The sequence below is a fragment of the Nelusetta ayraudi genome, unplaced genomic scaffold (assembly GCF_046127955.1).
Source record: "Nelusetta ayraudi isolate G7.1 ecotype Tasmania unplaced genomic scaffold, CSIRO-AGI_Nayr_v1 ptg000050l, whole genome shotgun sequence".
Taxonomy (NCBI): domain Eukaryota; kingdom Metazoa; phylum Chordata; class Actinopteri; order Tetraodontiformes; family Monacanthidae; genus Nelusetta; species Nelusetta ayraudi.
In genome coordinates, this window is record NW_027466100.1 from 2,977,148 (window position 1) to 3,005,100 (window position 27,953).

General features: G+C 45.3%; 1 protein-coding gene and 1 long non-coding RNA gene across 6 annotated transcripts; both read left to right on the top strand.

Annotated features, from left to right (window-relative positions):
• Window positions 1–400: 400 nt before the first annotated feature.
• Window positions 401–27,927, top strand: ampd2a (adenosine monophosphate deaminase 2a). Of its 5 annotated transcripts, XM_076037043.1 has the most exons (19): window positions 401–449; window positions 935–988; window positions 14,338–14,468; window positions 15,505–15,635; window positions 16,206–16,274; window positions 16,762–16,873; window positions 16,983–17,169; window positions 17,736–17,877; window positions 18,675–18,764; window positions 18,868–18,997; window positions 19,083–19,277; window positions 20,475–20,606; window positions 20,708–20,871; window positions 21,249–21,375; window positions 21,508–21,671; window positions 22,299–22,419; window positions 23,017–23,190; window positions 23,300–23,410; window positions 24,675–27,927. In XM_076037043.1, exons 2-19 carry the CDS (start codon window positions 979–981, stop codon window positions 24,888–24,890), a joined length of 2,406 nt encoding a protein of 801 aa, XP_075893158.1. In that variant the 5' UTR covers window positions 401–449; window positions 935–978; the 3' UTR covers window positions 24,891–27,927. The 5 variants fall into 5 exon arrangements, with proteins under 5 accessions (XP_075893158.1, XP_075893159.1, XP_075893156.1 ...); XM_076037044.1 differs by lacking the exons at window positions 401–449; window positions 935–988 and adding an exon at window positions 1,881–1,968; XM_076037041.1 differs by lacking the exons at window positions 401–449; window positions 935–988 and adding an exon at window positions 2,984–3,580.
• LOC142895774 (uncharacterized) lies at window positions 6,613–9,493 on the top strand. Its single transcript, XR_012928254.1, has 2 exons — window positions 6,613–6,776; window positions 6,819–9,493. It is a non-coding gene; the product is annotated as an uncharacterized LOC142895774 (long non-coding RNA).
• Window positions 27,928–27,953: the final 26 nt, after the last annotated feature.

A 27,953-nucleotide genomic window follows, 5' to 3' on the forward strand; every position in this document is an offset into this window, starting at 1 on the left:
GTGAAATAATGGCAAATTGACTCATTACCTTTTTATGCACACGTATTGGGTGGGAAAACTGTAATAGCTGCGATACAGTTCGTAAGTCCAAAGATTGTTGACATTTTAAGTCTTATTTGAGTCAATATAGAAAATCTGAGGTCAGGAGAATAACGAAGTTGGATATAATGCACTCAATAGCAGAAAAAAAAAAAAAAAGAAAGTACTTGTATTTGTGAGGAAACACGCACTTGTTTGTTGGGTAATATGTCGGCAGACTAAATTCTAACATGTAACGCAATTAGCTTCAAATCAGCCAAGTTAGACGGTGGGAAACCTTTTCTGTATGTAGTCACCGTTCTGTTAAAACTTTGCGGCTCCTTTAAAAGTTGTATTTCGTCACTTTTGGAGAAAACAACACATGTGAGACCTAAACCAAAGCAGTTGAGCAAGCGAGAAGAAAGCTCCGGGTAACTAAATATTTTCAAGTTTGACTTAAAACTGTTGTTGTTGTTGTTGTTCTTCTTCTTCTTCTGCTTCTTCTTGCCCCCCCCCCCCCCAACCCTCTTACATCTTTGTAAAGATACAGCTGTTCTCCTACCAGCTCGTCTGTTCTTTAAGCTGGAAGTTTGACGACCCACTGAGTAATTTTAGTCACATGACTCGCGTAACAAGCTAACGTTACACAACAGCTATCTTGCTGATGTGTTTTAACGTGTTAACGTTGTTCGCCGTCAAATAATATTATGTGGTGTAACTTCAACGTTACTAAACCGTACAAGTGCGTGAACAAATCACAAAACTGCATCCATCAACACCACCCTTCGCTGTAACGTCAAACAAAACAAAAGTGTTAATGGTTTACTAAGTTTCCAGAGTCGTTGTTAGTCGTTTTATTCATGAATAGTCCCCTGTCAGTTTGACATCGTGTGCTTTGCTGCTGTGTTTCCTGCAGGATACTTGTGTTGTGCCGCCGAGTCGCTCCTGCTGCTTTCAACAATGTCAAGTGGTGAGTCAGCTAAAACTATAAAGAATCATTCAGCTGCGAGGACAGTCTATCCAAGGTTACCTTCAGCAATAGGACAACAAAGGTGTCAAGTAAAGCGCTCCAGACCTTGAATGTAAAAAGCTCGCTGTCGTCGGGGTGGGAAATATTAATTATTTACCAACACACACATGACTTGCACATCCACATTGATCAGACAGGTTCAAATATGTTACATGTGTTTACACTGAGCTGTTAGGTATAATCAGCAATATATGGTGTCCCTCACATTCCTAGTTTATCCAAGACTTGGGTAAAAAAAAAAAAAAAAAAATACACATTTTTCCTTTTGCAAAGTCATGTATGTGCAGCAACTTGCTTCAGACAAGTTTAGATTGAAGAGTAAATCTCTGAGACTCTATAAGAGAGCCCGTTTATTACAGAACACACTCAGGGTGACTTATTGTGCACCAAAATGCATGTTAACAAAAATAACATTGCCTCTAGAGTCATTTTAAAACAGCTGCCATTGAACACACTTTGTTTGCCAATGGCAGAACTCCCGCTTCTAAGATGGAAGTTGTTTGTTTGAAAAATGCTAAAAATGCATTTAATAGATTCCGAAGCATTAGCTTTGAGTCCAATGTGGGTTTAACAGGCGATTTTGGTATTTTGCTGGGTTGAATGGAACATCACATTTAACTTTACTTGTGCATGGCTATATACAGAGACAGGGAACATCGTGTTCTATTTATGTTGTCTGGCTGGCCTCTACAAACAGAGAGCTAAATTCAATGAGCTTTGCTGAAAAGAAGTGTGTGTGTGTGTGTGTGTGTGTGTGTGTGTGTGTGTGTGTGTGTGTGTGTGTGTGTGTGGGGAGGAGGGTGAGCAGGGAGGGTTGGTCCTGGAGGGCTAAGGTCATACATTTTAGACAGAGAGATAGCCTCAGTGAGCAACACAAAGCGCGATTAACCAAAGAAGGATCAAGTGCTGCTTTTTCACGGGTAAGCCCTTTGCCACACAGCTGTTTGTTTCTTTTTTTTCTTCCCCTTTTTCTGTCTGTCTTTTTAAACACGTGCAATTTGAGGTGATTCATAGCTCACAATCAGGACCAATAGCTTTGCTCTGGCAGCACTAGATTTTCAGAAAGTTCTGCTTTGCAGACGTAAGCAATTATTTATTTATTTTTTTTTTTCTTTGCTTAAAACCTTGGACTTCTCACATGGACTTTATGAGCTATTTGTTGAGATTTTGATGTTCACCCACGAAAACAGTGGACTATACTGTTGTGTACTGGAGAAGGATTATCATATTTATGACACTTTTGAGCATTCAAACAAATAGAAAATAGTGAAACGAGACTGTCGTCCGGAAGACAGTATCGTGGTCTAGCAAAATGCAGAAAACCTGTACGCCACTAGATGGAGCCATTCACTTTTTTATTGTATCTCTTCTGCTCTGACCTCGCTTTAAGTAAAGGAATTCTCTCCATCCACATTAAGTACACAATACTTTTATCATATCAATATATATCATATATTATATCTTAGTTAGAAGACATCTTCACACTGAAGTACAGCCTGGAAACCACATATGATAGTCTACATGCATTTCATGCACGCATTAGACCAAGGTTGCATACAATATTTTGGTGAAACCAGTGGAACGAATCAGTTATTTTAAGTTGAACCGTTCAGGCTTTGCTTTTGTGTGAGGCGGTAATGTTATGAAACCGCAAGAACAGCGGGCAGAAGGCTCCACACTCACTCACTTGTCCTGGCCCTCGTCAGGCATTGTCACTATTTGAAATACTTCATGGGTGGGCAGCATGCGTAGCAGGCAGTCAGGCTGCCCTCTTCACTTCACATAAAAAAGACTGAGTTTGTAGTAGTTGCTCATCCCCGTGCTCGTCCAGCCTAACCGTCCTTTAAACTTTGACCTTTTCTTCATCCTTCGTTCATCCAAGCTCTACACTTTTCTTGCACCACTTGGACCTCCTCCTGATGTTTATCTATTTGCTATTTTTAGATGAGTGGGAAAAAAAAAGAAAGAACCTTGTGTCCTTCGCCCACCTTCGCGCTCAGCTATCGGGTTCAGCCTCCGGTCTTGCTCTCTGTCATGCTAGTTGCACACTTTCGGCTGCTATGCCCTCGGTCGCCGTTTTTACCCGCATCAGCTACAGTAAGGTCCTTCTATGGTTGCCGGGGCAACCGAGGGGGCTGGTCCCCGGCAGAAGTGGGGGAAGCCTCGGGCTGCTGCGTTATAGCTCGTGGCTGCGTAGTGCGCCTGCTGACCTGCCGCGGACTGGGAGGAGGAGCCAACTCTGCGGAGGAGCTTCTCCTGGCCCAGAGTGGGTCCTGCTCCCCCGCTGCCCCACCATGAGACAGAGCTCCAGCGGCGTCAGACCCAGTGCTCCTCTCTCCTTCGGCCAGTCAACGCGCAGCCCCGACTCACTCTGCTCTGGCAACAGCGGGAGCACAAGTGGCAAGATGTCCTCCTCTTTCTCCTTCTCGTCCTCTTCCACGTCCTCGTCGTCCGCAAACGACGGACAAGGGAAGCCTAAGCCCAAGTCCCCGTTTCGTAAGAGGGGAAGCCTGCAGAGCTGTACCAGCCCTGGTGAGTGTGGATGAGGAAGAGGGTGCGTGGTTGGGTTGGAGGGGGTCCCGTAGCGAGAATGAGTGAACTCTGACTGGTAGAATCAATGTGGAGGTGGCTTGTGTGGGAAGTGACATCCAGGAACGCATGTTACTGTTTTGTCCAGGATCTGTTGGTTGCATTTGCATTGCTATTTCAAAGGTTTAATTTTTACTGAGATCAGCGGTGAGTTGAATGCAATGAAATTCAATTGTTTGTGAAAGTCTGAACATTGAAAGCAAATGACCGTGTGTTATGTTGCAGAAACTTACCTCACTAAAGCAAATTTTCATCGTCTTAATTCACAAACGTTCAAAGTAAATAATTTGGCCGTTCATTAAAACAGCAGTAACATTTTCGTCTGTTTCATAATACAGCAATAAACGTTGTCAGTGTTGTCGTCATGATCGGCCTTGTCTAGGAGAGCAGTTAATATGTTTTGCAGCAACCGCTTCTCCTTATCTTACAAGCTGCTCGGCTGCTTTATCTTTCACATTCACCTCTCTCACCATTACCAGCAAGTCATGCTAAGCTGTCCCGTCACGTCTAAAGAATAAAACTAAATTCTCCATGAGCTTCCTCAAGGCCGATTACACTTGGCTTTTGAGAACTGATGACAGGGTCCCCCTGCATTTTTAAATGTATTCATTCAAGACGTGGAAGATTTGTGCTTCATATGTCCCTAGAGCAGCTCAGTATTGACAGGAAACTTTTCTTCCTGTGGTTTTGAGCAGAGCTAAAAGCCTCACGTTGGGACGGCTGTAGTGGCAGCTCTCAGACCGTCCCTCATGTTGACACCGACTGTGCAGTATTTCGTGAGGAAGAAGCCTGTCTTTGCTGCAGTAATAAATAACTTAGTGGCCTCTCCAGCCATGCACTTATTTAAGTCTTCTCAATTAGCCGCCTGGCTGAACCCTCTACACTCCCGATTCCTCGCGTGGATTATTTATTTAAGTGCCTTTATCTAAAAAACGCTGCTGTGTCACCGTACTTGATGCCACCCACACACAAAAAAAAAATGACTGGTGCACAAAAATGTACTCGTTGCATCTTGTAGCAGTTGACTCATAAGCGAGAAACCTCAACAGTTTCCTCTTATAGAAACAACAGTAGCTTCGCTTCACAACATCCCTTTAGGTCTTTTGGTCGTATAAACACTTGTCCATAGCTAAAGACTCTGCTCTTAATGCTGACCTCTGCTGCTGTTGATTATGCAAGGAGTGCAGGGGTCCTGTCGGTTGCTATCACCTCTTAAATCTTTATTACGTCACTCGAAGCAGGCAATGCAATACTGTAGCTTTACAGAGAAAGCTTTACGATGGGATTTATAGAGATTTTCACGCCATCCATCAGACAGCCGGATGTTTTGCAACGCTGCTCTGCATTACATTGTGGATGTGATTCAAGCCTGTGAAGCAGTTCTTCCTCTTTTCTTTTCTTTAAAATAAATAAATAAATCAAAATAGGATGTTGCAACTGATTCCTTCTTCTTTCACACACTTCAGAATTTCAAACTGTGTGTTTATTCTCTGCGCCTCGTTGCGCTAGATCGGTGGCCTCCATCGCGTCTATTTTTGACACAATAACACGTTAATTAGCTCAGACTCCCAGCTGTACATCCGCGCGCCTTCACTGTACGACAAATTGCGCTGCGAGCTGCAGATGCCTGTGGCCGCCGGTCCTCGCGGTGTCCTGCTTCATTATTAATCACACAGGCTATTCCTGTCATTCCTCTTCGGGCTTCTCTCCATGCGCACGTCACGACTTGATCATTTAGGCGCGCGTCCTCTTGTTACCGTTCCGGGCCTATTGTCGGTCTCTGTCGAATCTGTAGCTGTGCATAGTGCATACATATATAGCGGACAATTAAACCGTTTGCAAAGCATCTTCCGTCAGTTTCCCTCCACGCTCCCTGTTTCCTGCTGCAGGCAACAGCCTTGTAGTAAACAAGCCCAGTAATCCCAGACCCGGGCCCCCTGGACCTGACCGCCGTGGCGGTGGGTGTCGGCGCCCGTAAATGATCCCGATGACATTGACAGGGCGCCACAGTTTGTTTTTGACTGACTATCGGCTCAGACAGGCAGCATATCTCGGTGCGTGGTAGCACATGTACTGTCTTAACTATCTAAAAAATATTCGCCCGTTGTGTTTTTTTTCTCTCTCTCTCGACCAAATGTTAAACTAACAACTCAACTCATGTCTCAGTGCTTATTTCGCCTTATTAGCATGTGCTGCGCTAACTTTCAGCGCGGTTTTTATGGCTGTGCAGCTGTGCATTTTTTACACTTCACCAGTAGATGGCGTCTCTGTCAAAGTATTAAAAGGGACTGTTTTTGTGTTGAGCTTTTTTTTTTTGTCACTGTCAGGGCTCTTTGAGTGGCACAAGCGTTCTTTTTTTTTTTTTTTTTTTTTTAAACTCGAAATAGTTCACTTGATTCCAGCGTCCCACAGGAAGTGGAACGGTTCTGAGAAATGGATTTTGGGAGATCCAGTCCCCGAGGCCGTAAAGGCCTTTTTAGCAGGTGGGCCTATTTGTCGCTAGGGCCCACTGACAGATATCTTAGCAAAGCTGCCGTCTCTGACCCCCTCTAGTCATCATCAACACACACACACACACACACACAGACACAGTAGCTCACTGGTGGGCGCCGCTGCGCAGGCTACGTGCCGTCGTGATGATGGCGGCTCGTATTTCATCCCTGCGGCACAATTAATCTCAGGTCGGTGACGGCGCTCAGCACGGCTCCAAAATGACGATCTGTTTTCATTTAATCCACCTCGTTTGATGGCAAACGGAGCCGCGCGCGTGCCTGGCTTTTCTTGTGCCGTGACCTCAGCGAGTCGTTGGAAGGCCAAGCCAACCTATTCCTCACCATGATCTCCCCGTTTGTCATTGTTCCGCATTTAATCATAGTCTGATCGCTCGCGGAGACTGGGCATGTCGCCGTCTGTCGACTGTTTTGCTTTGATCCTCGACTCATCCTCAGTGCCGGGAACGGGACGGTAACTTTTTCACCGCCTGGGAACTGTGTTGACAGTGTCAAGTGACGCCTCGCACCTGTCTGCTATGTTCAGATGCGGAGAGAGTCGCAGTTAAAGACGTGACGAGCAGGTTTAGCAGTCAACCTGGACGGTGATGTTGAGCCGCAGGGCGTCCTGTGTGTGTGTGTGTGTGTGTGTGTGTGTGTGTGTGTGTGTGTGTGTGTGTGTGTGTCTACAGTTCGTGTGCGTTCAGTGGGCAGCATCAGCAGAATGCAGTGCTTTGAGAACCCCCTTCCCCTCCCCCGTCCCCCCCCCCGGCCCACCCGGGCCCCCCCTCTTCCAGTGTGGATGCACAACATCCGAGGGACCTTGAGGCTTCGGTCGGAATGTTTACCTTGTTTTATTCAGAGAGGAATCTTTGGCTGGCGTTACAGATTAGGCTCGCTTGACAGCAGCTTCATAAAGCCGCTTCCCATGGTCCCCTGGGAGGAAATAAATGAAAACGCTGCCCGGCTACTCGCCTGTGCTATTGATTAGCCTCGTGGGAAAGGACCGTGTTGACGGAGATAGCAGTGAAGCTGCTGACACTCACACACGCAAAAAAAAAAAAAAATTAAAAGTGCAGATGCTTTTTACTTAAAGCTTAAAACTGACAGGGCTGATCACACAGGGCTGGTCGGATTTCTCGGCGACACAACTGCGACGAATCTCAACGTTTTCTCATCACGTGCCGGCAAGAAAGAATGCCTTTATTTTTTAATTGTGAGGGTCACAGCAGAAGTTCATTATGCATTCTTGCATCATTGACCACAAGATAACCAACTACTTTCGAGTGTAGCTTTAAATGAAATGAATTTGCAGCTCCGAAAATCAGGTCTCGCCACCGTTGCTGCGTCTCTCCTGGTTTACGATGTGTGCTATTATTTTGCGCTGCACTTCTGCATTCTTTTTTTTGCAGACCCGCCCTTACCTCAGTCGCCCTTATCTGCTGTCTGCCGTCAGTCATCAATCTTTGGAGTTGATTGTTCCTCCTTGTTAGTCTCATGTTTTGGCTTTTACTTGTGTTTCATTACAACTCGTCGTTAAGTTGCTGTTGCTGGGAGTTTCGCTTTCCGCGTACTAGCGTTTTGTTTGCGTAACAGTATAAATTGGTCAACACGGACTCAGAATCCTGTTAAATCATGTCATGCCATGCCGTGCACTTATGTCGGATGGAGAGAGGACAGTGGGGGGATATTTCAGGATTATTTTGATCGTGAAGATTATTCAACTTTGTGTACTGTGGCAGTAATGGAGCAAAAATGGTGACCTGTCCAGAAGTCAGCGCCTGGTGCGGTTTGTGTCTGCCCTTTTGTGTGTCTTTCACGGCCACGTTTTGCTTTTGTGCGTCTGCGCGTTTGACCGTCATCTGGAAAATGCCGCGACGAGCTTTGTTCCGCGCGCTGCTTTGAAAGTTCCCTCAAAAAACCCAAAGCCAAACGCAGGCTCTGCGCAACCACGACGCGTTCCCTGAAACAGGGCAAACAGGCCTGGAGCTGTCATGTGACGGGGGGGAAGGAAGCGGCCCTCGCTGACATCATGTGACCCTGCTGGATGCGGTGGCACGCCACACGTCAGTGAAACCGCCTGCGTGTTGGCAAATGAAATACCTGCGAGCTCACCCGCACAACCTGACTGTTGGTCACATGAGGTCAATTACAGGAAGAACCCTGCGGTTTGAATGTGGATGCGCTACTCTGTGTCACCCATTGGGCGTATGCTTCGGAAAATGACATTTGAGTAGGCAAGCTAAAGAAAACAGTGGACAATTAGTGAGCTCTGTTACGTGCTGTATGTACAGGCGTGTCGCCTCGTGGTGTGCGTCTTTGAAATTACTCTCACAGGTCCTGAAGCGGGAACCCTTCAGCGCAATGCTAAACAAAAAATATTCAATACGCTACCGTTCAATTCAGTTGAGGGGTCACTGACTCATGTCTGCATTGAACTCCATTATGACCAGTTTCATGAAGTAATCTACTGGAATGCTCTAAGAACAATGCTAGTGCACGAAATCAAACCAAATCAACTTTATTTAAATGGCACGTTTCGTACAAACGACAATGCAAACGACATGCAAACGACATGATAAAACCCGCATATAGACCCCCCCCCACACACACACACACACTCGTACTTACACAGACATACACACGCCGACACACACAGTAAATAGTTTGTTACGATAGCATGGCACAGCATGGCACACTGAAAGTCAGTCAGGATGTGCTGAACACATTATGGGATGGCTTAGACAGCTGTTGCCTTGTTAGTCTAATTGACTGTGATCTTAGGGAGTGAATATCAAGTGTGCAATATGCGGCCATCATTACAGACGCTGGATGCTTTAAAATTGCTAAAAAAAAACAAACAAACAAGGCTTTGTATCATAATCACACATAGTTGTGTGTCTCAGCCATAAAAGAGTGAACAAAGCATCATAGTTTACATGTTAGGCTATTTACAACAGCCGACCGTTAGTTTGTTCACACAGAATTTCGTCTCAATCGCTTTAGATTAGACACTGGAAATGGTTTTCATTCAACACTAAAATGTTCCCACACTTGTTCAGCACATTCTTACTGATTCCCGTGCACCCACAATGATCACAGAGCATTCAAGATCGTTATTTCATAAAACTGGGCGGCAGCTGGAAGCAGTGACATCACAAGCAGGGGGAGGGGAGCGCCGGAGAAGTGGGTGTGGCCAAATATGTAGGCCTCCTCCATTTTACAGCACAATGGTGCCTGGAAAGGGGTCCACTCTGGTCCCGCCCCCCCCTGCCTCTGCCACGTGGTATGTTCCAGCCCACTATTTAAATCCGGGAGCTTGAGCGAGCGGAGCTGAGCTGCTCACGGGCTGGAAAAAAAAAATAAAGGCGGTGCGATCCAGGAAGCAGCTGAGAGGCCGAGGTGGAGGGGGGAGAGAGAGAGAGAGAGAGAGAGAGAGAGAGAGAGAGAGAGAGAGGAAAACAACTGCTCTGCCGATCCTCAGCAGCAGCTAGCGGCAGTGTCAGCAGGGAAGAGCAGAGGAGAAAAACAAGAAGGAGGTTGGGGACAGAGACAGCCGACGTGTCAGGGAAAGAGAGAGAGAGAGCATCTTACGCTCTCCTCTCCTCTGTCTGTCTGTCTGCTGTCATTCTCTCCCTCTGTCTCCGTGCCAGCGGGGGAGGGTGCAACCGCACGTCCCGGGCCTGCTCACACGTCCCAGCATCCCGCAGGAGCTCCGGCAGAGGCCACTGCGACTGTACACTGAAGGCTGCGGTAGTGGGACGAGGAAGGGGACGCAGAGGTACCGTAGCCCCTCCTCAATCAAACACCACCGCAGTGGTTTCAACAACACAGTAGCAAGTTGTGAGTTTGATCGCATGGATCTCCGCATTATTGTACTCTCTCCAATAAACTGTGGCGCATGGTGACAGATGTGGGGCTGATGCTGGAGAGGGGGGGGGTGCATTGGGTTGGTTTTACCCACGGCGTTTTAACGGTGTGCGGATGAAAACATTGTGTTTTCACACACAGAGTGACACAGAGTGAGTTGGCCGACTCAAACTGTGGCGATGGAGAAGCCAACTGGGACGCGTTCCACCCTCAGGCAGTGGCACCGATTGTCGCTTTCAGCTGCCCGTCTTGACCTTGGTTATGTTTTTTTGGAGCAGGTGGCATCTGTTGATGTGCGATGAAGCAACTATCCCCCCCCCTCCCCGGCCTCCCATATTATTGCCTTACACTGCGCTGTGAGGCTGCTGTCGCCACGGGGCCCTCACCCAGCCTTTTTCTCCACTCCTGTCCCTCAGACAGCCCATCATTAAGTTATATTTAACTTAATTTACTGTTTACAAAGTGGACCTTTGGTTTTCTAGAGCTTAAAAAAAGAAAAGAAAAGAAGTAATTTGCCTTGTTTTGGTCCTTGCACTCAGGCATCGTGCTCGGCAGGGAATGAGTAGTTTTGAAACAAAGCTCCAAAGTTGGGGGATTATTCAGCGGTTGCTAAGGAACCTCTTGGTACCTTGTGCCCTTTCAGCAACATGGGACAAAATGATGGGATTATTTTGGGGGAAAAAAACAACAACAATTGGGAAAATGTTTCACCACGGAAGACACAAACACAAACGTGCAATTATTTTTATGCCATCAGCAGTTGTGTTTGTTCTGACTTTTACCGCCTTGTATTTCTCCTGTGTGACTGACATCCTTGCCAGTCCATCCTTCTTGGATTGCACCAGTGCAATTCCTCGTCCCTGTCAATGGAAGTGAACTCGGCTCACTCAATACATTGATTTTTTTTTTTTAATTACCAGATTTGTAACAAGCTAACCAATCGCTTTTCCCCTCTCCAAACTGCTATTTAGCTTTATTAACATTTAGTAAGATGGCATAGCACCAACAATCTGGTTTTGATGGTTTTGATGGGTGTATCTTGAACGTTCCATTGTTCCTGCGATGAACTGTCGACTTTTCGGGGGCATCCCAGCCTTCGGCCATGACAGCTGGGACCCTCACTGTGGTGGAAAAAAAACTTTATTTTTCGATTGTTATTAGTTCATCGGATGTATTTAATGTAACATTGCAGAATGAGACATAATTTGGATGGCCGTCTTGGCCCTCGTCTCTCTGATTTTGTGTCCTACAAAGTGTGGGTGGCTTAAGGTTATTGACTAATATCAGCCACTGACTAATTTGTTGTTGAATAGCTAAATGTCAAACTGGTGACGTGGTTCGGCTCCTTGCCGCCGACACGTGGCTGCCGGCAGGAGTCCCACCTTTAAACTGTTGCAGGTCATCGAGGGGAGTTCTCTGTGTTCCACCCGCAGCTGGTGAACGCTTGCAGGGTCACTGCGAGATCAGCTGCTAACTGTGGCTGCTGCTTGACGTAGCTCACATGTGAACAAGATTAGTTGGCTGTATTGTTTGCGATAGCCAGCGAGTTCTGTTGCCAGTATACGATTAGGACTGACGAACCCAGACAGTACAAGTACAAAGATGTATGAAATGGTATTTATTATTGTCACTGCTGTCATTGTGATGAACGCACAGACACAGTTGTCTAGCAACGAGGTCGGTCGCTGGCGCCGCGTCACGTGACATTTTTATCTGTAAATGTTCAGCTTACAACTTTCACGAGATGGATTTTTAAAGATTGGGATGAAGATGAGCCCCTTCCCAGGTGTGCTCATCTCCACATTCAGGAGATAAGGATGTGTTCTTAATAACCTGCCTGGTTAAATAAAGGTTTAATAATAATAATAATGATAATAGAAATAATAACACTAACGGCTAAACACTCCTAATGAATTGTCATTTTCAGAGTGAATGGCTGTGTCACCCAGTCTCAGCATGTCCCTGACTGAATAAATGCTAAAACTTGGGGCAGAGTGGGGAGATTGTGTTGATCTTTATGAAGCAGAGGCCGCTCGGCAGATTTTAAGTGACTGTAGGAGCGAGTAAAAAAAAAAAAAAAGGGGTGGGGGGCGGCAGTTTACGTGGGTGGCGTTCAGCCCATTGAGACAGACAGCAATGTCAGTGTAACTCAGTAGGTAACAAAAGAACTGTCTTCACGAATCATTTTAATGTTATGTATGACATGCGGTCCAACTAGTGTATGAGTCGAGTTTTTTTTAACCAGCACATGCCAAAAATGTTTGCTGTTCTTGATTTGAACTAAAACTAAAACATGATTTTCTTTTTCCCCCTGTACATTTCCACCAACATAAGCAGTGTGTTGGTGGAACTGAATTTGAAAATGAATGAGAAAAACTAGTAAATACATCCGCCATTATGCAGCTGTGCCTTCTGTGTAGAAGGTGGTTTAAAACTGTAAGAGAGATCTTCCAAAACTTTACATTTATTTCATCGCACTGGTTTCTTTTGGCACTTGTTGTTGGTTGGACAGCCGAATCTGTCGATCATGTGTCTTTTCAAATAGGAGCCACACAATTAGATTCCTTCCCCTCTGTACACTCGGTTTGATTTCTTTCCATTTTTCTTCTGCTTGTACTTGTAGAAGTGCGCGAGGAGTTTTGCTGCTTCCCGCTACTGCAGAGGCAGGGTGCTGGATTAGTGGTCGACCGTGGGGGAAAAGGCCAAGGGATTACATGGGTACTATACTGGGGGTGACTATGTTTGTATGTTGCTGTAACCTTCTTCAAGTCATCTGTGTGTCTCGACAGTTGTCGAGGCCAAACATGCGTGTCGTCTGCACGCAATCGATTGGTGAAGCCCACAGAAAAGTCATTTTTTGACTGAAAAAAAAAGAATGTTGAATGGATTTTCCATTTAGATGGACTACTGAAATACCCATGTTTTATCAGGCATTTATTCTAACTTGAGGTCAGACTGCTGTCTGTTGGAGGCACAGCGGTAACTGAAGAGTAAAGTGGGAGTGAGCACAGCTACAGAGAAACTGAGTAATAACTGAGTAATAACTGTGTAATAACTGAGTAATAATTTGAAGCAACGCGTGTTCATGCTGTGTAATTGTAGAGGCGTCTTCATGGGGGGGGGGGGGGGGGGGGCACTCCGGTACTCCACTGTTGTTGCCTCTCCATTGTTGTGACATGCTTCAGCCTGGAGTGTCGTCCAGCGTCATCTGTCTCCAGCAGCTCCCGAGCTGGGTAGTCCCCTCTGTGTCACCCTCAGGTGTGTCTAACGTGCACGCAAGCCGTGCGAGTTGTTTGTAAATCTTCCTCAAGTGCGCGCACGCTAACTTGCAGACAAAGTTGTCGCGGTATCAGCTGTTACAGCTGTCGTTTCATAACCCGCTGTCTGTTCCAGGTCCGTCAAGAGCTCCTTTACGTGGTCACATGTTTGGCAAACTGAGGAAAGCCGGTCGCCGTCGCCATTCGCATCATCTTGTGAAACAAATGTCTCGTTAGCGGGAAGAGCGGTTGCCGCTTGAGAAAGACCAGCTAAATACGATTTGGTTTTAATTACATGGGAGAGAGGCAGACAGCTTAATTGACGATGTCTCCAAAGCTCTTAAACTCGCAGCCAAACATATGATTTTGTCAACCTGCTTTGCTGGCACTCTGGGTTTGTGTTGCCAAAAACAGAAAAAAAAAGGGAATTCCATGCCGAGAGGCATTCACGGTGACGGCAGGAAGGAGGCGATGACTCGGTGATCGGCTTTGTTTGGCAACATGAATTTGATTGTTTCATGTGAAAAACATTGAAGATTTTTGTTTGTTTTCTTGTTTTTTAGGTTTTGTTTACAGCCGTTTTTCAGTTCTCGTCGATCTGAGATTGAGGAGGGAAATTTGCCACTGAAACGACCGCACCTTTGATTCTTTTTTTCTATTAGAACTCCCGCACCTACGGAGAAACTGAGTAATAACTGTGTAATAACTGAGTAATAATATGAAAAAAAAATGCATGGCCATGTTGTGTAATTTTAGAGGTGTCTTCATAAAGTAAACAGCAGTTTCCATTTACATAACTGACTTTCTCCACTTGCAACAGAAAATTATTGGAGAATAATTGTAGCGACAGTGAAATAATGCTATTCAAACAGCTATTGGGCAGAAGAGACACCTCGTCAGTCCACCTGAGTTCACATGACGGTGAATCACAGTCGATAAGCCAGAGAGGTCTTATTTACAGTACCTTGCATTACCTCGGGTTCAACAACTCTCATAAGCAAAACAAACAGTATCTTGTCACTCGGGTTCATGCGACCTCCGGCGGAGACGTTTCTCTCGCTTCAACTCTCCCTCTGCCCCACAGACCTGTTCACTGCTTCAGGGTCGAAGCCCCTCAAACCCCAGCGATCCCTCCCAGGGACCCCCGTCTCCGTCACACAATTCCCAATAGACCTGCGGACATCAATGGAGGAGAAGTACAAAGAAATTGCTGAGGTAAGAGAGAGATGACGTTGCTCCGCACAAGCTAAATTCCAACGTTTATGTGCTTTAGTTCAGATGAATATCAAATATTGAAAGGCTTCGTCTGGATCTGTCCGCTGGATAGTCCCATGCACGAGGCCCAACTCCCTCCCAGTGGCGAGGAGTTGCCTCCCAGTTGGGTGTCGAGGAGCAGCGTCTCTGCTCTGAGCTTCCTCCAGATGTTTTCTAGCCCCTCATCCCGTCTCTTAAGGCTCAGCAACACAGCAGTTCTCTGGAGGAACCTCATTTCAGCTGTTCGTATCCGCGGCCGTGTCCCTTTGGTCACTTCCCAGAACTCATGACCCTCACAGGTGAAGGTTAGAACGTAGCCGGACAAGTAAGAGGGAGGTTAACCAGACCATTTGCAGTGAAGCAGAGATGTTTTATTTTTGTTTTTTTTAATTCAACCTTTATTTTACCAGGAAGTTGAGCCATTGAGATTAAAAACCTCTTTTCCAAGGGAGTCCTGGCCAAGAGGCTGCCAAACCTAAAAATGACAGCGATTTAAAGTCAACAAATAAAGTAAAATTATAAAAAAATAAAAACAGTTCCAATATGAGGAGGTTGTCTTTAGGTTGTCTTCAAAGAAGTGAGCTCAGACAATTTCCAGTCTTTTTGCAACATGTTCCATGTAGAAGGAGGCAGAGTAGACAAAAGCCTTTTTTCCCCAATTCTGTGCGGGCCAATGTGACGGAAAGAAACAGGTAGTCATTTGAGCGCAACCAAGAGTCAGCGTCCCTCCATGTGATCAAGTTACAGCCTTATAAATGATGTGATGCTGATGTCAAATATTTGGGTTTTCCTCTCTGGTAACACAACTCCCAGGATCGCAGAGGCAAACAAACCCCCTTATCAAAACTATAAACCTAACAATCTTCTTTTCTTATCACCCTTTATTCGCCTTTTGCTTACTTCACGATTTGCTTTTATGGCCTACATGGGAGGGAAGTGGACACGCCCGCGTTTGTAGCCGTACGCGGCATTGACTTGTCGTGCGTCTTTGCACCAGGAGCTGTTCACACGCAGCATGGCGGAGAGCGAGATGCGCAGTGCTCCCTACGAGTTCCCCGAGGACAGTCCCATCGAGCAGCTGGAGGAGCGGCGGCACCGCCTGGAGAGGCAAATCAGCCAGGACATCAAGTGAGGAAGCGCTAACACAGCACACACACACACACACACACACACACACACACACACACACACACAGCCGCTCACGCACACACACACACACACACACACACACACAATTGCTTGCTACGCAGACGGATCAAAACCTTCCCCAGGCCCCAGTTTGTATTCGGTCTTTGCTCTGCACACACACGCTGATCAGCTTCCCGACATGCTAGCGTGCCAGCTAACTAACCCCCGGCGATCATGTGACTTTGCTGTTCCCGCAGTTGAGTTCTTTTCTACAAATATTTGTAAGACTGCATACTGCATTTGGTTGATTATGGTACAACCCCCTTAACCCCTCCCTCCCCCACACACACCAATCAAAGTTTGCCTCTGCTAATTATTCCTTTGTGGAATCACTTAATACGTTGTTTTTTTTTTTTGCTTTTGCACACTGTGTATCTATTTGGTCTTCTTCTACCTCGACGTGCTTGGTCTCTAATCACTTACCTCTGATGCCTACCTGCCGACCGCCTCGCCCCCCCTCGCCCCGCCCACACTCATGCTGCGCTGCTACCGCTGCACATCGCCCCCAAGGCTTGAGCCAGAGATCTTACTCCGCGCCAAACAGGACTTCATGAAAATCGACAGTGCCGCAGACTTAGAGTGAGTGGGATTTACTCCAGTATGCACGCATTTGTGTTCCCTTCCTCTTTTCTGTGTGTGTGTGTGTGTGTGTGTGTGTGTGTGTGAGTGCGTGCTTGTGTCTCTTCCTCTACTTAGCTCATGTTTTTATAGTCTCTAGTAGTTGTATTATGTTTTTCACCTGTTTTGTGTGTAGCTCCAGAGATGCGTAAACACTAAGGTTGTGTACTGTTTTCCTGAAGTGCAGGCAGAAATGCTGGCCTCATGAAAATTAACCATATTCTCCCCCTGCTGGTGACTCGGCAGATGTACAGTTTCCCTCCCCTTTTTATCTGGATGGAGGTTTTTCAGAAAGCAACAGAGTCTGAAGTGCTCAGAAATCTTTATTAATCCAATAACAACCTTTCACCTTTATCCTCCCTTTTTTTTTCCTGACATGTCATTATATGTGTCCACTTGCTCGTTCTGTCACTGCCGGTCCTTGATTTCTTTGTGTGGGCCCTCTAAGGTTAATGAAGGAGACGAGTGTAGACACTGTCGACGATGGCGCTCAGGATAAAGAGGTGTCACTGGAGAAAGAGTACCAGCGGGTCTCAATATCCGGGGAGGAAAAATGTGGGGTGAGGAGCCATTTTGTTCGGGTTTTTATTTATTTATGTATTTATTTATTTATTTATTTAGTACTTAGACTTTCAACTTAAACTCTCCTACATTCAATTTCCCCCCCAGGTGCCTTTCACGGACCTGGTCGATGCTGCAAAGTGTGTGGTGAAGGCTTTATTCATCCGGGATAAGTACATCAATCAATCTATGCAGAATTTTTGTAAGACCACAGCTCACGCGCTGCTGGAGCTGGGCATGAAGCCTCTGGACCTGCGAGTGTATGACGATATACCAGAGACCCCTGTTGACGCTGGTATGCACCTCCTACACCCCTCATTTGCCATCGGCTGAATGTAAATACAAGCAAGAACATTCCTTAGTAGTGTCCTTGCTACAGATCCTGCTGCTCGCTGTGAGACCAGAGTTCCTGTCAGCAAAGGCAGTTTAATATTTGAAGTTCTGAGCGAGAAAATCAATGTTATGGTTGTAGGAATAAATGAACACAGAGTTGGATACCCAAATAATCATTTCAGTAATTTTTATCTAAAATTCTCCTGGTTATGTAACAAAATAAATGCAGCTAATCTGCTGACAAAGTTCTGCCTTTATGTCAGCACGCAAAGTGAGCAGTACATGAACAGCAGCTGAAAAAAATCTTTGGCTGTTACATCAGAAGTTAAAACCAACTTTCTCTTACCTGAATCTGACTCTGAAAGTGTATTGTGTTGTAATTGTATTCTGATATGTTCACATTTAATGTGCCAGGCTCAAACACTTGAAAGCAATGAAACAATATAAAAGACATTTCTTTGTTAATTAAATGATGTAATTTGTCTTATGTGTGCCGACATAATGAAACTGGTCCTTGGTTCTTGTCAGACGCTCCCGTCCACCCGCCTGTTTCGGAGACACACCCCTACGACAATCAGGACCCCAATAACATGCCGGCTGACACTGGATACGGATGCCAGATGGTGGACGGGGTGGTGCACGTCTACACCAAGAAAAACAACATGGACAAGTGTGTGTTTGTAGCTTTTTGCCACTTGAGGTCACATCCACACCGGCCATCTGTAGTTTAGATTAGCTGAGATAAATTGTGCAAACATTTAATAACACCAATTGAAGCCGGGTTTACCTCTCACCCACCCAAATTTATTCCACAAAAAAGACCACCGTCTGTCACGTCTAGTGAATTCATTATTGAAATGATTGAATTGAATAGTGTGTCCTGCATAATAAATGCCCAATATTTTCTCTGGAAATATGTCTTGTATATTGTAAAATCTTAAATGATCAAAAATGTCCCACAAAGTCACGATCCAATCAAAACAGCTTTGTGACCCACAAGTTGAGAAACGCTCACTGAAAACATACCAAGGTGCTAAACTTGTAAAAAAAAAAAAAAGAAAATGGTCAAGGTGCCTTTATTTTCTGGACAGATAAACATAAAAAGCAACAGCTTTGCTCAACTTCGTCGAGAAGTGAACAATCTGGCACGTTGGGTGAAAACGGTCGCTGTGCCAAGTGCTTGTTTTCAGTCATGATCTGCCAGTAAAATAAAGGCGTTTTAAGTTAACTGTCACAAGCCTTACGGTGTACTAATGTCTTCATATGATCAAGCACTTTACCAAAGAACACCGTCTTAACTGCAAAGTCATCAACGTTCCAGGCAGCACTCAATACCTTTTATATATATTTTTATATCTTTTGTCTTGTTGAACCTGAGAGTCAAAAACTGGAAAAAAAAAAAAAGAAAAACTTCAGGACTTCATACCGAGTTCGTCTCTGTAATTTTAGCTGCGGTCTCTTTTTCAGAAGCACAGAGCTCGACCTGCTTTACCCCGACCTCAAGGAGTACATTGCAGACATGAATGTCATGATGGCCCTCATTATCAACGGCCCGGTGTGAGTACCTCTCCTCAAAGCTGCCGTTCTTTTTTTGTTTTGTTTTTTTAACGCCGAGGTTAAATAAAATATGTCCTGCGTCGTCTGCGGCTGACCTCCGCAGGAAGTCTTTCTGCTACCGTCGCCTTCAGTACCTGAGCTCCAAGTTTCAGATGCACATCCTCCTGAACGAGATGAAGGAGCTGGCGGCTCAGAAGAAGGTTCCGCACCGAGACTTCTACAACATACGGAAGGTCAGCGCTCGGAGCGGGGCGGACAGAAAGTAAGTGCTGAACGCGTGCGCGCCTGTAACGACCTCCCGGTGTGTCTCTGCTCCAGGTGGACACGCACATCCACGCCTCCTCCTGCATGAATCAGAAGCACCTGCTGCGATTCATCAAGAGAGCCATGAAGAAATACCCCGGGGAGATCGTGCACATTGAGCGTGGCCGCGGCCAGACCCTCAAGGATGTGTTTGAGACCATGAACTTGACCGCCTTCGACCTGAGCGTGGACACCCTGGACATGCACGCCGTAAGAAACGCCAGCAGGGATCTGCCGTTACACACTGTGCTGATTTTTGCCCGTCTCGGACCAAATACCATCGTGGCGAAATCTTCAATATTGTCTCAGAAACAGTTGGTTTAACGTTGCACCGTGAGACGCGTCCAAGGACAGCGGTCGTTTGAAATCACAGTGGTTGTGTGCAAAATCAGCCCCTGCTGACCATATAGTCAACTAAACTCTATGTAGAGGTGTCCAAATCCTGAGTGATTGGTATTCACTATTCAGTCCACTCAATGTATCCCACAATGCATCGCTAAAAGTGGTGTACAGCTGATGGTCCCTAACCCAGCAATATGTCCCATCATGCATTTGGCCCACGCTGACCCAAAGGTAGATCTGGCGAGGAGCTGAGGGTTATTATATATCATATGTGTGTGTATATATACATATACATATATATATATAGATATATATATATATATGTGTAGGAACAAAAATACACACGTGTTTCAATTATTTTTGGTTCATTTATTCCTACCTGCCGCCTGACTACGACAGTGTTATTACAGACGCCTAGAGCAGTGTCTGAATTTTTTTTAATTCATTTGACCAATGAGTGCACTACCTAATCAGCTATATAGAACTCCTTATATAGGGAGTAGGGAACGAGTGGGTAATTTTGACAGTGGGGTGATGTGGTAGCTTGACGACGAACAACTACTAACCAGCCAATAAAAATGCAGCAACAAATGACACAATGACCTCTGCGCAAAGATAAACAGATAGAGAGATATTGTATAGTCAAATAGGCCATTTTTTCATACATGTGGTGACTGTTGGTGTCGATGAATATCATCAACAGTTACGCTAAGGTCAGTCGCTCGTAGCATCAATGCTAATTGCTAGCAGAAACGAATCACTACGTACATCCAACTCTCTTTGCAAAATAAGCGTCCAAAGTTTGCCCAAAGACAGGGCCGAGTCCAAAATCTCCTTCTCCTTTATTTTCTGCGGTTCTGCGATTTTCGGTGGATGCGATGCGCACGGGAGACATTGTGCACATTGACATTGTAGGTCATCGTAGCTGCAGTCTGCCAACATCAAACTCACCAAAGGATCCTTGTAATGATTGTATAAGACGACAAAAATCTCACAGCCTGCTGTTATTGTTGTTGATTGTTGTTGATCCCTGCGCTAACGGTGTCAAATCCCCTCAAAAAATAGGACCGCAACACGTTCCACCGGTTTGACAAGTTCAACGCCAAGTACAACCCAATAGGAGAGTCCATCCTCAGAGAGATCTTCATCAAGACGGACAACCACATCGAAGGGAAATACTTTGCACACATCGTCAAGGTGCGAGTTGAACTCACGTTTCAACCCTGGTTTCCAATCGGAAATGACTGAACTATGTCACCGTCTCATACTCGGATGTCCTGTTCCACTTTACAATGCAGGAGGTGATGTTTGACTTGGAGGAGAGCAAATACCAGAACTCTGAGCTACGTCTCTCCATATACGGCCGCTCCAGAGATGAATGGGACAAGCTGGCCCAGTGGGCCGTCAAGCACCGGGTGTACTCCGATAATGTGCGCTGGCTCATCCAGGTGCCCCGGCTGTTGTGAGTATTCATCCAACTCCTCCAACTCCTCCAACTCCCGCAATTCCTCCAACGTTAAGCAGCATTCACTGCTGGATTACTGCTAGGGTTGGGAAGATTACTTTGCAAAGTTTAACTATTGCAAATATAATGGTAGTAGACAGTAACTATTTCATTTACTTTATCAAAAGAATGTAACTGATTACATTTGATGACTTTTTTTTAATGTTTGAATTTTTTGTAAAAACGAGTCAGATTTATTTTGTAATTGAATAATGTATCGATGCTACATGTAACTCGTTAGTCCCCCAACACTGATCACTGGTAAGGTCTTCAGACAAGGGGGACAAAATAAAAAAAGAAATGCAAAAACGTCTGTCTGACCCCCACCACCACAGTGACGTGTACCACACGAAGAAGCAGCTGGCCAATTTCCAGGAGATGCTGGAGAACATCTTCTTGCCTCTGTTTGAAGTCACCATCAACCCGCGCAGTCACCCCGAGCTGCACCTCTTCCTGGAGCACGTGAGTGTCGGGGATCAGCAGGGGTGGAGGTGGGGGGGGGTTGGTGGGGTGATGGGGGGGGTTCCCACCGCCAAACGAACTGACGGCCTCGCGTCTTCCCCCCTCGCTCACCCTCTGCCGCACGTTTTCCAGGTGGTGGGTTTTGACAGCGTGGATGACGAGTCCAAACCCGAGCACCACATCTTCAACCTGGACAGTCCGCTGCCGGTCAACTGGACGGAGGAGGACAACCCGCCCTACTCCTACTACCTCTACTACACCTACGCCAACATGTCGGTGCTCAACCACCTGCGAAGGTACACACACACACGCACAAGGAGACGAAGCACGCACACGCACACACACACACACACACACACACACACACACACACACACACACACACACACACACACACACCACTCATGTTCCCAACTGTTGTGTGTCTGAGTTTTCTGAGTCTTAAAGGTCAAAGGTAAAGGTAAAGTACAGTACAATAAAAGCAATCTGGTTTTCCTACCCTTAGAACGGTTCTTATTTATATATATATATATATATATAATATATATATATATATTTATATATATTTATATATATATATCATATTTCTAAGGAAGCCCGGTGTGGCCAATCCAGGTCACCCGACAGCACGTTTTGTATTTAGGGTGAACGGTTGCATCCTCTAAAAAACAAAGAAGAAGAAGGTCGAGGTATCCAGGTTTGAGTGCGCAGGCCACCGTAGTTCACCGGCAAGTTTGGGAGAGGGAGGGTGAGCGGGTGAGCGCTGCAATCTAACATGTAACCGCTTGATGTCGCTGTTTCTTCTCAAAACCTCCAAATATTACACAGTTAACCTTTAAAGTTGCAAAATAAATCAAATATATGAGAGAGAAAAAAGAGGACGATACAAAGGAGGCTTTAACCGTCTTCCTGTTTGACCCCAGGCGGCGAGGCTTCCACACGTTTGTCCTGCGGCCCCACTGTGGGGAGGCGGGGCCCATCCACCACCTGGTGTCGGGGTTCATGCTGTCGGAGAACATCTCCCACGGCCTGCTGCTCCGCAAGGTAGCCAACGAGCGCACAGACACACAAGTCTCATTTATTTTTTTTTGTTTTTTTTTATCGGCCGTGTTAAAATTGTGATTGCTTCACTTTGAACAAAGTTGATGGAATCCTACATGCAGTATAGGATGTTACTGAGTCACTTTTTAAAATTGTGTGTTCAACAAAATGAACCATGAACCACCTCAACTCTTAACCATACAGTTAAGAGTTGAGAGACCAGGCATGGGCAAACTACGGCCCTCCTCCCCTCTCTGCAACTGTAACTGTAAGTGACTGCTGTCTGCTGCACTCAGACTTCAGGTGTCAGCTTCAAGCAACCTGATTTAAAAACAAAACGCAAATCACAGCATGATCCCACCAGTGCGACTCATTGTCAAACGCTTCATTAGAAATACTGTATTTTGTATTTTAATGTGTCTATTAAAACATGACGATAGCTTTTTAAAAATATTTTCGTAAACTACAAACGACAGAAAAACAGATCATTATTATTATTACTACTACTGCTTTGAAGGCATCCTCCTTCCAGAATGCTGCTGAGAGTTGCCTCACTGTGGGGTTGTCTTTGTCCCTGCTGTCTCCCTGGATGCTGCTCAGGCTCCAGTCCTGCAGTATCTTTACTACCTGGCCCAGATTGGCATCGCCATGTCACCGCTGAGCAACAACAGCCTGTTCCTGAGCTACCATCGAAACCCGCTGCCCGAGTACTTGTCCCGAGGACTCATTGTCTCGCTGTCCACTGACGACCCTCTGCAGTTCCACTTCACTAAGGTGAGAGCGACAGCAGCGCGTGTGACTCACATTAGCTGCTACGACCTGAAGACACACAGTGAGATCGAATTGGGCTACCCTGACATGTTTTCTTGACATGCTTCCCCAGGAGCCTCTGATGGAAGAGTACAGCATCGCCACTCAGGTGTGGAAACTGAGTTCCTGTGACATGTGTGAGCTGTCGAGGAACAGCGTCCTGATGAGCGGCTTTTCGCACAAGGTAAAATCGAGCTGCTCGACGGAGCCGCACCAAAGACTCCGCTTGTTAGGTTCAACTTGAAAGTCCACGCGTTGTACCCATTTTGTGCATTTATTTAAATCTCCGACCCAAGCGAACCAGCCCACCCAGAATTGTAATGCAAAAGTATCTTCTGTCTGCCCCCATACAAGACTTTGTGTTTCAGCTTCATGCCTAAAGTGATGCTTTGTTGTTGCACCGTACACATTCATTTTAGGGGGGCAGGGCAAACACCTGGGGAGCGTTGTCAGATAGACAGACAGACAGACAGACAGATAGATCGATAGATAGATTGATGGATAGAATTAAATTAAATTAACATGGGCATTATTGGCGCTATTCATAATGACCATCTTTTGTCATAAGTGTGTGAATCGTGTCATGTCACCTACATGATGGTACTATCAGCACAGTGCTGTGGCCTTCATCAAGATATCCCAGCTTTAAATCATCACACTATTTATGACCCTTTTTTTTACGTTTTTTTTTAATACGAATTTTCACTTTCAGATGGTGTTCTCTTTTTTTGTAGGAAAGAGGATTAGGGCCACAAAAGGAGAAAAACATATTACAGGAAGGAGATTTTTAAGTTTTCATTTTGATGAAGAAAGTCAAAATTTTGTGAAAAAGATGACATAAAAAAGACGAAATTTTGTGAATAAAGTCGAAATTTCTTGAATAAAGTCGACGTTATAAAGGAGACGACATTACGTGAATAAAGTGGAAGTTTTATGAATAAAGTTGACTCAAATAAAGTGGTGAATAAAGTGGAAATTTCGAGATTAACGATATGGATGGTGGATTAACCCAGTGACCCACCGTTAAAAGTAAACTGTCGAAAACAGGTGTATCCCACAAGGTTCACCCACAGTAATCAGGAAACTGGCGAAAACGTAAGTACGCCACTAGCCTTTCGACTTTACTCTCATCATTTTGACTTACTTCACATTGACATTAATTGCAAAATTTCGATATTTATTCACAAACTTTTGTCTTCTTTACGTCAACGTTATTCTCGAAATTTCCACTGTAATCTCGAAACTTCAAGTTTATTCCCGAATTGGAAACTTGAAAAAAATTCTGTTTTATTTATTTTTTTTTTCTCCTCTTTGTGGCCCTAATCCTCTTTCGTAGTTTTGGCCCTCACGTGTGCTATCAGAAAGTGTCCAGCAGGGGTCAGTGTGCCATCCCGCTGAAAAGTCTTTGGCGCTGGTTTAAACTAATGAAGGTTTTTTCTGACTGGCAGGCCAAAAGCTACTGGCTGGGGCCCAACTATTACAAGGAGGGTCCCGTCAGCAACGACATCCGCCGCACCAACGTCCCCGACATCCGCGTGGCGTACCGCAGCGAGACGCTCTCCGAGGAGCTGCAGCTCATCACTCACGCCGTGCGCACCGTGGAGCTGGACACCATCGACGAGGAGGACTCGCTGTCCATGGCGCCCCTCCCTGGCGGACGCTGACATCGCAATCAGTACCTTGGCTTCACTCTGATTTTATTTTGTTATTTTGGACAGGTACTTGATTATTCTGTGACTTTTAGTGAAAATGGAGAAAAAAAAAGAAATGTCATGTTTTATTCAAATTTAAAAAAAAAAAAAAATCTAATTCAAATAACTTGTTCCAGCCAAGCGCGATACTTTACTTCTAATCTGTGTAGCACTACAATAATAACAACTTTGACTGCTCGTTCCTACGCTTTTTAGGGACTGCCAGTTCCCAGCGTTCGAACGGTGCTCTTTCATCCCGCCGTGATTTCAACATTTCTCGCTCTCGTCCAGCATAAATCACCGACCGTCCTTTCTGCAAAAGCAAAAAAAAAAAAAAGTAAGATTCCTGCGACGCAATCTGTGAAAGACACGAGTGACCAGCACGTCCAGACCTCATCGGAGAGCCGCTGTGATGTCCGTTTAGCCTCCCTGATATGCACCCCCCCCCCCCCCCCCTTTCATCCGTTCACTGTCTGTGATCATTCACGTGGCAATGATCACGTTGTAGCGTTTTTATTGAAAGCAGCAAGGTATCGACGAAAAGCTTCGAGCGACGCTCGCGTTGTCCGTCAAGCCTCGGAGAGTGAAGCTGCTCGCATCCAGTTACAGTTCACAAACCCTCACTGTAAACATTCCTTTCTGCCTGAAACGCAGACCGAAGTCGAGCGAGAAGTGCATCGGTAATTGTGAGTCGGGGCCGCTGCAAAAAAACAAATAATTATTAAATTAAAAAACAGAAATTGGCGTCCAAATTGAACGGAAAGCGCGAACGGTCGCCCCCGTGTGGCCGTCCGGAGGGAAATCAGTTGAGCGGCGGCTCCCGTGAATGTTCCTCCCCATCTTGCATGCTGTGCGTTTTGAAGCATGCTCCTCGCAAAAGAAAAACAAACAAACAAAAAAAAAACTCACAGTGCCTTTTATTTTTGGTCTTTTTTTTTTTCTCGCACACTTTTACTCGTTCGGAGGAAGCATCACCACCAGTATGAGGATGAAAGTCGTATGTGGTTTCGATCCCTTATTAGTAGGGTTTAGGGTTAACCCTAACCACTGCCCCTAACCATAGGGTTAGGATTGGGGTTAGGGGTTACCCCAATCCTAACCCTGGGGTAACCAATCCCCAATCCTATATATAGGATTAGGGATTGGGGTTAGGGTTAACCCTTAGCGTCCGCGTTAGGGTGACCTGAACACAAACCCTAATCTTAACTCGAGGGTTAACCCTAATCCTATTATTATGAAGTGCTTTTCTTTGCATGTCTGCATGAGTATTAGTTGAGCATCTGACATGGAGACGCAGTCTGCAGTCACAGATGCAACTGTTGAAGCATCCGGACTCCTGCATGAGTCCCTAAACCAGCTTTAGAGACTCACAAAGTCTATTATATTCATTGGGATTGATGGTGGTGGAGCAACCATGCTGGGTCATGGTGAAGACTGTTGCATGGTTCTGTAGCATTTTGTTAAAAAAACAAAAACAAAAGAAAAAAAAACAACAACTCAAGACTGGGAATCATTTTCTACACTCATGGCGTTGTTGCATTGCATCCCGCTGCCGCACTCAGCCCAGCTTCCTTCCAGCGCACTGTCGAATTGACCTCAGCCACAGTCGATGGAGCCGACGCTGAGGAAATCACCAGTGCGCGACTCTTGTTGGCGTGTTTTTCTTCTGTGTTGAGACGGTTGAAACAGTCCTCTCATCGTTCAGCGTCCAGTAGCTCCTGAGTTTTGGAAGGATGCACTATAGTTGTATGCCGAATATAGTTTTTGCGTCTGAAATTCCAGCACAAAAGTGTATTTTTGTAAAGGTGATTTAGAGATATGAGATTTTATATTGACAATATATTGATGTCCAGCATTTATTTACTTTTTTTTTTCTCTTTTCGTCTTTGTCAGTGTTGCCACGTGATCATGTTTGGAAAATGGTTTTAGTCTCCATTTTTATATTTTGTTAATTCAAGATTCATTTTTTTGTTTGACTGTGTCCGTTATAATATTTTACCCAATTTATTATTTTTTTTGGATTACCTATAATTCTGTGTTTACTAATCACCATGACTGGACTGGTAGTTACCCAATAGTCAGCAGCCAGCCTCTACGCGGAGATACGTGGAACTTGACTTTTCCCCCGTTGAGTCGGCTCTGCGCGATGTTGCAGAGACGACTGTGGCAGCAAAGTGATCTGGCGCTAAACCAACTCACCCTGCTGTCCCAACGACTAACACTCACACTTCCCATCCACCTTGTTGTTACCTCCAGCCTCCAGCCTGTCCCGTCCACTAACCATATTTGTTGAATTTTTTTGTGTTCCCTTTTAAAATTGCCCTCAAAGTGTCATGCATATTGCTACACATCTGTGTGTGTGTGTGCCACACGGTGCACCCTACCTCACAAATACAAACATCTGTCAACGCCGCTGCTGTTTACTGTCCACAGTGGAAAAACACAGCACCTACTTTCACTTTAGCTCATCTGTGTGTGTGTGTGTGTGGGTTTCTTTTTTTGGGCAACAGCTCCCTCCCCCCACTCTAAATTTTTAAAAAGGGATGAAAAATGCTGTCAGCAACAAGGTGTCTGTGTTCTAAAAATATTAGCTGAATATAAATGTTAGATGAGGACATCTATAAAAAGGAGACGCGAAAAGAGGAGCAAATGTTCAACTTTGAACAACTTGAACTTGTAGAGTTGTTAGATTTGACTTTTTTTCTATTCGGTACAAGTGAAGCGATTTCAAAGATTCTTAAACCAGAAATCACTAAGGTGTGTACTGTAGAAGCCAAGATTAAATTGCACGTGGTTGTGGAAGGTCATAATGTTTTCTGCTGACTCCCTGCAAGGTTGAGCACTTTTAACTGGCCTCTGCGTTTTGACTTTAGTGCATCAAAATAAAGTTTCCTTTGAAAGTTATTGAAGTTTACCCCTCGCCATGTTGTTGCCTGAAAGGAATTGCCAGTGTTAGACAAGATGCATCTGATAAGGTTCATGTGTAATGTCTCAATTAAAAAAAAAAGAAGAAGAAGAAAATAAAGCATGTTTACC